This window comes from Atta cephalotes (genome assembly GCF_000143395.1).
Source record: "Atta cephalotes unplaced genomic scaffold scaffold00032, whole genome shotgun sequence".
Lineage (NCBI taxonomy): Eukaryota > Metazoa > Arthropoda > Insecta > Hymenoptera > Formicidae > Atta > Atta cephalotes.
In genome coordinates, this window is record NW_012130096.1 from 459,079 (window position 1) to 470,490 (window position 11,412).

Consider the following 11,412-nt stretch of genomic DNA (forward strand, 5'->3'; position numbering starts at 1 on the left):
ATTATATATATATATATATATATATATATATATATATATATTATTTTAATTATTTATACAATTTCCTATCTCTAATTTTTTTTGTCGAATTTCTTATAATTACTTTAATCTTCTTTAATATTTTTTTTCTCTTTCTCTTCCTTCTATAGTGATTTCTTAGACATCAAGTGATTTTAAAAAGTCTTTTAATGTATGTGTCTAAAATTGTTCTCGCTAATATGCAAATTATAACTCATTTTATTCACTATATCCTCCAGATCCAGCTAAAATCAAGCGTACTTCCTCGTCGGGGATAGTTTACCCACCGGGTATCGAAGCAAAGCTGTTTTGTGAAGTCGACGGCAGTCCGATCGGCGATGAGTATGTCACATGGCAGAAAATAGGATCGAATCCTGAGCTGCCGGGACGTTACTCGACATCATTCATTAATCGGACATCGTATCTTCACATAGAAAATCCCAGCCAAGAAGATGTTGGCGAGTATCGATGCAAGGTCAACAATGGCATTGGCAACATAACATCGGATCCTATTCTATTTATTACTAATTGTACGTAAAGGATTTTATTTTAATTATTTACAATGATAAATAATTAATTGTCGAATTCTACGTGAGAAATTCTAAGCGTGAATGGACGATAAAAATTGAATAGATTCAGTTTAATAACAATTTTAGTAAATTTAAATATTGTATCACACGACAATTTAATTGCTGTATCATGTGAATTTAATTGTAATACATCATTTAGTAATGGTTTTAACTGTTACTATATTTTTAGAAAAAGAGTAAACACGAGCAATGAATTTAGCAACAAAAATTTTGAAACAAAAATTGAAAAATTTCTATATGAAATACTAATAATAATGACTACTAATATTTATTTAAGCTTAGTATTTATACAATAAACAATTATATTAATTTAGTTAAAAGTACCCTAATTATAGATATTAATAATTAAATTTACAATGTTATTATTACAATAATTGTGCTTTAGCCAATATAATATCAATAATAGTCAATAATAGTCAATAATAATTAATAATAATAAGTCGCTGGCTCTATAATTGTTACAAAAATATCGTTTAATCATATCGTAATAAAAAAAGCAGTTATAGATATACACGTGGAATATATGCAAAACTTCTCGAAATATATTCGTGTGCGCGATTCATATATCGGAAAGTGCGTAATAAAGAATTTACTGGTACTTTTATGCGCAGTTAAACCAGAAATGACGAACACCCCGCTGACGCGAAAGGCAGCGGCAAACAAAGGAATAAACGTCCAATTGTTCTGCAAAGCGCGAGGATCTCCATTGCCGCATTTCACTTGGATCTTCAATGGGAAAACTTTATTGCCGAATGCAACCGAGGATAAATATAGTATCACTCACAGCGATGTAAGTCGCTTTATAAGATGTACTTATCTCTTAAATAACGACTTCCTTTACCAGTATATCTCCTTTAGAGCACCTAGGCCATAGTATTGTATCGCGTACTGTAAATCTTGTTCTTCGTTTAACTTCGAACGAATTTCGCTTTGATAGAATTTCCATGTCGGACATAGTTAAGGATATATTTATCGTTGCAAGTTCGAAAGTTGTAAAGAGGTCACAACACCCAATTAAAATTTTGCCGAGAGAAACGATAACTGTATTATTACAAGAACTATATACTCGGAAGACAGTTACGCATTCGAAATATCTTTTTGATTTTGATGTCTTAATAATATTTGCATCCTTAATGATAAAGTAATAATTCGTCTCTACATTTTCTAGCTGTCGGAACTCTATTCGGAAACAACGTTGACCATCTACAAAGTGAGATCGCAGGATTACGGAAAGTATGAATGTCTTGCCCAAAATAAAATGGGACACTCCACAGAAAATATACTTTTGGACGTTACTTCACCGCCGGACAAGCCTAGTGACTTGGAAGTATACAACTATACGCACGACTCAGTCACGTTAATTTGGAAACGCGGTTTCGATGGAGGTTTGCCGACGTCTCATCAAGTACGATGGCGACAAGCGTTGGACTATGACGATCGCTATCACTATATGGACGTCGTGCCCGGCGAATACAAAGCTACTATATCCGGCCTGTCGCTAGGGACTTATTACGTATTTAGCGTAAAGGCCATCAACGAAAAGGGAGACAGCGGTTTCTTACCAGATCTCGTCAAAGTCCAGACGCTTCGTAAGTTGTAGATAAACACTGTAGATCGCTTCACTACTTGAAAATAGCAAAAACAGCTTTCCACTATAGTATGACGTAATTAACAAAAATCATAATCATAAAGATCATTCTCATGAAGATTATAGTTTTTTCTCATAAGCGAAATATCTGTACTAGATAGTACTAAGTTATTCACACTACATGATAAAAAATAACAGCTTGCTAAATCATTATGCAGATCATTGAGACATAATTAAACGAGATTGCCTCGCATCCACATAATTAATTGTACTCAGTAATTGGGTTGATCGTATATTATGTTACGTATATTTAGTGCGTCTCATGAATGTTGTTCGCATGGCATTATATCGTTAGTTGTAATAAAGTACATTGGACATTACGTAGCATAGCATATACAACATCATACGTATAACGCAGTGATTTTCAGCATGATTCATACCAATGGTATCAGTACGGTGACGCTTAGCCTTGAAATTTTTTCGAAATTGTATTTTTTCAAACGCTTCTAATTCCAAGTTAGATAAATTGTAAGCTTGATAAGGAAATTACAATTAAAATTTGGAAATTGAACTGTATGTAACTACCGCGCATTATTATGATTATTTTATAATATAGAAAGACAAGTTACTTGCTTGCTTTTTATGGGGATATAAGCTAAGCAAGCTATTTAGTTGCTATTTGATTTATCTAGTTAAATCCAATGGTCGTAAAATCCAATAAATGGCGTTACAGCATTCGCAATAGCTGAGGATTTCGAAGTTGAACGTGTAACTAACAGTAGATACTTGCATGAATAACATAAACCGGTGATGGGGCATTGGCTTGGGTTACAGGCGAGGCGCCACCAACCGAGTTGACATCAAGCGAGAATAGTTCCTCCTACATCATCGTCATTATCATCACTGTTTCCGCCTCTGCTTGCCTACTCATTGCCGCAACCATAGTCTTTGCTACAATAAAATCGAAAAAGAAGGTCCAACGTACCGGTAAATATAATATCTATCATGTGTTTTTTCTCTCCTTTATTTCTCTAGGCCCGAATAACGAGGAAAACCTGCCGGATGTCCTCTCGGAAAAGGGTGACTTTCCAATGAATTATATCTATACGTTAGCAGCAACTTCCGTCATCATTTTTATCGTTAATGTCTTCATCATGTCGTGGTACATAATACGAAAACGAAATAAAACTCGTAAGTTTGTGATCAACAATATTTAGCGTATGCGCTTCAAATTATAAGATTTAGCCCAATGTTCAGCTACAGCCATGGCAGAAAATAAGTTTACTTTCCTAATCAATTTTGCAAAAGACTTTAAAGTAAAATGAAAATTACATACAATATCATTTACTCTAATTAAAATGTTTAAGGAATTGTCTAACTTTAATTATGTCAATAAAACTAATTAATTATATTAATAAATATGTAGCTATGATATAGATTGATAAAATTAAAATTAATGAATTCATGATTATAACTTAGTTAACATTACCATTATGTGTCTTTTCTTATTCACATATGTTGTCAAAAATATTCGCGATTTATTTGTTAAAAAAATAAAATTATATTGTTTCTCTCAAAATCTCGTGAAATATCATTTGAAGAGACTGAAAACTTAGCTTGTTCTGAAAAAAGAGTGAAAATATCTTGTTCAAGAGAGAGCAGATTTTCATTCTTTTTAAAGTAAGATTTACTCTTTTGAAATGAGATTCACTCCGAAGCTAAGGAGTGAAATCTCAATCCCTTTTTTGGAGTGAGATTCTCTACCCTGGGATTACATTCCAAAAAAGGGATTAAGATTTCACTCTTTTAGAGTGAATCTCATTTCAAAAGAATAAATTTCATTCTAAAAAGAGTGAAAAATCTGCCTCTTTTGAACAAGAGTGGTCGTATTTTCATTCTTCTTTTAAAACAGGCTAAATTTTCAGTTTTTTCGAGTGAGATTTTACTTCATGAGATTTCAAGTAAAAGAGAGTTCAATTAAATTAATCTTCTGTACGCGGCTGTATAGCCTTACCATGCGCATTTCGCTTTGCTAATCACATGTTTAACGTATGTTATTTTTGAATAGGCATTAATAAATCACAGACCGCGGATATGTATGCACCATCCACCGTCAATGGCGACACCATGACTGGCGAATTAAGTTCGATGTCAGACGAGAAGAGCGACGTCAACTTCGACGCTAATGATTACGTGGTCAGTGCCATCAGTCAGTATGTTCTTAGTAACAAGTAATTCCGGAGGGTAGGTTTGAGTTCTAGCAACACTTTTTCTGTTCCGCTCCCCCTATTAGTTTCGCTACTCTCACTCTCGCTCCTTTTTATCATTTGGTTTCTATGTTTTTTCACAGTTCCGTTTTATCTTCTAAGATGTTGTGATAAGCAATAAAATGAGCAGAATAATGATACTGTTATTTCCTCTTGCTGCCAATTTTAATTTTATTTTTCAACCATTTATATAATATATATCGCATTATTTTAGCATGATATTATTTCAGTTATCGATTATTTGAAAGCTACACGAGGTCTTACTTACGAGCCCAGTAATCTGTAGGAACCTGAATACGAAGTTAACTTTAATAATTTGAAGTTAAACTACTGTTTTTTTTCTCAAATTGCAGTTATTTTTACAGCTTTCGCATAACGTACTTTCATTTTCATATAAAATCCTGATATTGTTTTATAATATGTTATCATCTATATTTGTCATATAATGACTTCATATCATTCGATCGCAGAGTTTGGCTAAAGGTAACTACCCTCAGGTAAATTTAACGTACCTCTTAAACTCAAAACATAGCGCTATGATTACAACAGTCTAAGTTGCTCGCAACATCTTAATCCAATAAGATTTTACGGTTTTATAAATTCTTCATAAAATCACTCTTGGCTTTTTAAATCATTAAACACTTGCTTTCTTTCTCACAGTAGTGTTAGATCTCCAGTGTATAATGGAAGTAAGAGTAATAATGAGAGAGTAATAAAATATGATGAACCGCGCACAATGTTAAAATTCAATTGTTACCAATGTTCAAATTCAATGAACAGAAAAAAATACTGATTTTAACTTTATTAAAAAATTTAATTTATATGACTCACCGAAATGACGTGGAATTGAATGTCATGATATTGATCTGTAAATGAAAATGAAAAGACTATGTTTTTTTATACATATAATAACAAATTTATCTATCGATGTATAAAAATTATTTTTTTGAAAATAAATAATCCGAAGATACTTTACAATTTTTAAACCAATAAATTTAGAGAAAGATTATATTTCACGCAAAAATAATTCGGTAAAAAATAATTTTTTAAAAATCTGATAAAATTTACATTTTCAGTTTTTATTCGGTTATTGTTTGGTTTTCATTATTTTATTATTTATTATTTATTTAGTTAAAATTTTTTTTATTATTTTTTATTATTTTATATTCTGTTAAAGATAGGATTAACGAATTTTTCACGCATGAAATATCAAATTTATTACTATTGATCGAAAGAGAATATAATATGAGAATATAACGCATATAGCTTATTTTTTCTGATTCGCGGTAAACTCGCTTTTCCGGAATAATGCCAGGTTAATTAATCGACGATCGGACAAATTTACTTACCAGTCGTTACACTATTGCCGCTATTTCTCCATCCGGTGTTCCCATCGCCCGAAATAGTCACTGAGGTGGATAATAGTCAATTCGAAGCACTAAATAGCTAATTATCGTCGCGACTACTAATTAACGGGACATGATCTCTCGCCACTTTGTACAGCACATCCGATGTTTATTGCACTCATGACGAAAAAAATAACGCAATACGCAACGATCGATCGTCCGATCGCGATTTTCGATGTTCATTATGCGCGACGTAATGACGAGCGTTGAGCGAGAAATTCGGAACGAGCGTGAATATGCTGATTCACATAACACAATTGTCGAGCTAGCTATTAGAAAGTTTAATCAATATTTCTCTCTAATTAGGGTTGATAATCGAGTACTTTAATCGATCTGATGCGCGATTTAGAAGGATAGACATAACATGACGCATCTCCATGCTGAAAATAGAAATGGTTGAGATTGTAGAACGATACGGTTAATTGCAATCGTATAATTAATATGTAATACAGTCCAGTGCTCACCCGTTCATTTCGGCGTTTCCAACGTTTGTTGTATATACTTGCGACACGTTCGGGACGAATATGAACCATGAGACGTAATGAAGTCGACGTTTTGGCGCCATATGCATGCCGCGAAGTTAGGAAGAACTTGAAGCGCTTGTCGGCAATTTCACGCGGACTTCATCATCACTGCGAACCACGCGCGCAAATGTTCTTCGATTAGAAAAAGATAAAAAATAAATAGAATCGAGATTAAAATTAATCTAAAGAAACACAAATCTTTATGCCTTATGCATAACGTATAATGCTCAAAGCAGAAGAAATTCAACAATTAGTCTTTTATTTCGTCGAAAAAAATAAAGGGAAATGAAAGACTTTGATCGATTAATTTTCATATGCATATTATACATTATGCGTTATACAAGACTCTGTGCTCCCGCCTTTACATTGGTGCCTTACAATCGAGCCTTAAGACGACATTGAATGACATGATTAATCTCGCACGATCGTGTACGTTGACATAATATACGATGTTTATCCGTTATTGATTTCAGCATTTCCAACGTTTATTGCACTTGCGACGCGTTCGAGAGCAAATAGCGTGAACGCTTCGCCATTACATGCACCGTTATATATGAGGAAGGACTCTAAACTCACGGCAATTTTATGCGAATTCGCGATCGAAATATTATCGAAACAATTGAGAGTTACTGAATGCCACAATTGATGCAAATATCTATATTCAATTACTAACACGATGAGCTCGAATGAATAACTACCACCGAAATCCCGCGTTTTTTTACAAATAGACTATACCCATGGATGACGCGGGACGAGAACTCGACCGAAAAGAATAAGCACGCAAGTAACGCGACATCGAATGACGCGATTAATTTCGTATCGTATACGTTGGTATAATATAAAATGCTCACCCATGATTTGTCGGTATTTCCGACGTTTATTGCACTTGCGACGCAATCGGGATGAGCGAATAGCGCGAGACGCAGCGAGCCGACATGGACGCTTCAGTGCCATTTATGTGTATCGTGCATCGCGTGACGTTGGCAACGTTTCGAAACGCGCGCCAGCAACTTCACACGGATCCGCGTCACCACAAACCGCGCGCGAGAATTTAAAGAATACAAAGTTACTAAATGCATACTGTCAGATATTAAAGAAGGCAATGGCAATTTTAATTGTAGAAAATGATGGATATAATCTCTTGGAATACCTTTCTTTTACTAATTTATAATATTTAATCTATTTGCATTACTTGCATTCCAATTTATTTCAAAGTTGCATTTAAAAAATTGTCTAATCTTGTCTGGCATTTTAAATAAAAATACTTGGAAAAAATCCGAGAATTCTTAGAGAATTTTTTACAAGATTTCAATAAAGCTATTTCTTGTAAATGCCACAATTGATGAAAATGTCTGTTTAATTATTGGCGCAATAAGCTTCGAATGAACAACTAACACCGAAAATTCTGCATTTTTAAACAAATAGATAAAATAGACCGTAAATGAATAACGCGAGGCGAGAACTCGACCGAAGAGAAACGCGCCACTAACGCGACGTTGAACAACGCGATTAATCTCGCGCGAGTGTACACGTTAATACAACACGATGATTACTCGTCGTTTCAGCATTTCCGTTTATTGCATTTGCGACACACGCATTCGGGATGAGTAAACATCGCGACATGCAATAAACTGAATAAACCGCCGTTTTGGCACGTTCTTTATATGTTGCGTGATATTAGGAAAGAATCGAAGCGTGTGCAGGCAACTTCATGTTGTTCCGCGAAAATCGTGAAATATTATTTTTAAAAATTAATAAAAAAAATAGTGTAATATATTCAATTAATACTCGCTATTACAATTAACGCAGGAATCCATTCAGTGCGCGATGAATTTTGAAGGGGTAAACGATGTGGAAACGATGCATCCTTTAATAAATAGATTATCTTATCCCGCTGAACACAAACTATTAGTAACATCAAATTAATATTATAATATTATAATTTCCTACTCAATAATGTAACTGTTATATATAATATGTATGTTATGTACAATATATATTATACATTTATATTGTTGACTGGGAAATTGTAACATTGGACTGCATTCAGAAACTTCAATTGCATTTATACCGAAAAAAAGAATCTGGTTGCATTAATTGAAATTCTGATTAAAAGCGAACAAATCAAGATATTTGGTTTTAAAAAAAATTTTAATTTATATGATTAGAATGTTCTAGTTTGTTCATTTTTAACCAGAAATTTTTCTTAATGCATATATTATTTTAATCCGTTTAACATTCGGTGAACAACAAAGATAAAATGATAACATCCTATATTTCTAAATGCATTTTTTATATAATGTTACTGTTAGTTGTGTTTAACGGGTACATTACATATCCGTAGATGTTCGAGACGAAGGAAAGCGTAATATCGAAGAACTTGGTTAATCTCGATCGCGTCGATTTGACACGCTATGGCGATTGTATGACGCTGTTTGATACTCTAGCATTCACAAGATACGCTATCCTTCGTCGAAAAAAATACATAAAATGTGCGAACAATTCTTAGCGTAAATCTATGTTGTAGGACTACAAGCAAAATGACGTTTAAAATAGCAAGTTAAACAAAACAAAATGAGCGGATATCGAAGCCAACTTCGTAATAAAATTTCTCATTGTTAATTATGCATTCAGACTTAACATACAACGTATTAAAACTAATTTTCGATTAGGTGTCACTAATTATAGGAGATTACAGATTTTATGTTATTAATTTATTATTAATAATACAACATTAAATGTTATTAATAAATCGCTAATTATAAGCTTATTATAAGTCAATTATATTATTAATTAGATTAGTAAAATTAATTAAATTATTAGACTACTTGATACTTTAAATATTGTTAATATTATTTTCGTAAAATTAGCACGAAGATTTGAAATGGAAATGAAGTTAATTGTAAATGTTAATAAATGCAAATTGAATGTATATTTTAGCGATTGAAAATTGAATGTATATTTAAGCGTTTATTGATATTCTAATTCTAATACTACAAAGATATAAATAATTCACTCTCTCTCTCGCTTTTCTCATACTTCCAAAGGATTTTAAGTACAAAAAGTACTTAAATACACTTGTTGAAACTTGTATTAATATATTAATTACAAAGAATGGCGTGGATATATTAATTACAAAGAAATGCAAGGAATTAAATTATTTATGTATAGAAATTACTTATATTATTTTCAGATTTATACTTAAAGTCTAATGATACAAACAGTATGTAACAAAATAATTCTTTTAGATATTCTATTATATCAGAAACAATATGTATATTGATTGCATTCATATAAGAAAAATTTTATGATTTATTGAAGCAAATTTCTGAAACAAAGATTTATCTTCCGAAGCCCGTTTCATGTCCGTCTGTGTTATTTGCGAAATGTAACCGGATATCGGACCACAAATCACAAATCAATTTGTCGTTCAATTTGTTGTATAACAGGATGAGGGGCGCAAAACCGCAGCTAGCACGTATTTAATAGATCAAACTATGCAGGATTTCGGGAAAGGCGGTTTAGAGATGCAGGTTCATCAGGGCACCCTCGGTCGTCGCAGCAATCACATGCAAACGTCCATGAACATGGACTCGCCGCCGCAGCGAACCACCGCCAGCGGGACTCTCTCAGGTACGTGTAAGTATCAATAAATACAAATTACATAAATACAGTATGATCCGCTATTTTTTTATACGTTACACGTAAATTTTATACTCCTTGTTTCTACAATTTTAAATATATTCACTCTTCGGTGTCATTCTCAGTATGGCATATCCAGCTTCTTCCTCCAACTTTTCCAATTTTTCTCATTGCTTATAATTTTTCTATTAATAAAATATATACATATTTGTTTGTTATATTCTTTAATGTATAATGTTTTGATTGAAAAAAATATTTACTTTTAAAATATATATAATATATATGTTTATTTTTATGAAAGTTATAAACAATCGAATTTGTTGGGTATACCAACGGACTTGTTGTTTCTGTAGTGCGACATCGAAAGGTTAAAAAAATTCATATTGTTTTTAATTCTCAATGATAAGAAATGTAGGCTGTAAATTATATGATTGTATGACATATCCTTCTATCCGTGTTCATTGAATAGGGATAAAGTGATACATCATGTGCCCTAAAGCACTAAGGAATAATATGAAGAAAAATATTGGAATTCTAGATATGAAATTTGACGGATTGCAATGTCATAAATCATAACGGCATATATGGAATCCGCTGAATTTTCATTATTGTCTCTCCAGCAGTATCTAACATCTATGTAGCTTTTCGTGTCTCCTCTTAAAAACAATTGTCATCTAATGTTATAGTGTCAAAGTCGAGTTACATCGGCAATCCGAGCCCGGCGCCGCCCAACGACGTGAGCTTCTACAGCGTGGAGATGGACAATGGCGGTCGAGGCTACATGGGCTACGACGGGAATCCAAGTCCGGCACCACCCGCTATCGATCCAACCGGCGGACCTTACTATCCTTCATCCATGGGTTCGACAGGTCATATAATGGGTGGACACATGACGGGAGCTAGCACCGGCACCCTGACGCGCACTAGAACGCTGCCACGTCCCGTGCCACCGCCCGATGTCACTGTGATGACCGCGGGCACCAAGTCGCCGATACCGCCATCGGTGCCGCCGCCACCCGCCACGTTCGCTCGTACCGGTGCCAACAACGGAGGTCCTCATTCGCATCCGCATTTGCATCCGCCGCCGCCGTCCTGTCAGAGTCATCCGCTGTCGACGTTTGCGGCGACGCCTAGTTACTCCGACATCGACGGTCATCTTGTCTGAGGCTCACCAATCTTCGGGCCCAGCTCGACGCGCGGCAAATATCGTGCCATCGCTCAGAACGACGACGAGGACCATCAACCAACCACGGTCACAGAGAGGAGTACGCGTCTCTGAACGACGCAGAGCATCGTGATGATGGATCCTCCTCTGAATCGTCCACCTCATTCGCATCGTCATTGTTCATCTCCCTAAACGACGAGCGAAAAGAACGA

At 34.2% G+C, this 11,412-nt stretch overlaps 1 protein-coding gene across 1 annotated transcript in view; it reads left to right on the forward strand.

Moving 5' to 3' along the window:
- LOC105621261 (nephrin-like) overlaps positions 1-11,200 on the forward strand; it is a 213,102-nt gene extending 201,902 nt beyond the window's left edge. The window contains exons 12-18 of the mRNA XM_012202731.1: positions 258-548; positions 1,220-1,398; positions 1,777-2,197; positions 3,232-3,387; positions 4,265-4,392; positions 9,843-10,032; positions 10,722-11,200. Coding sequence (XP_012058121.1) covers positions 258-548; positions 1,220-1,398; positions 1,777-2,197; positions 3,232-3,387; positions 4,265-4,392; positions 9,843-10,032; positions 10,722-11,200 — 1,844 coding nt within the window. The remainder of the gene's footprint in view (positions 1-257; positions 549-1,219; positions 1,399-1,776; positions 2,198-3,231; positions 3,388-4,264; positions 4,393-9,842; positions 10,033-10,721) is intronic.
- Positions 11,201-11,412: the final 212 nt, after the last annotated feature.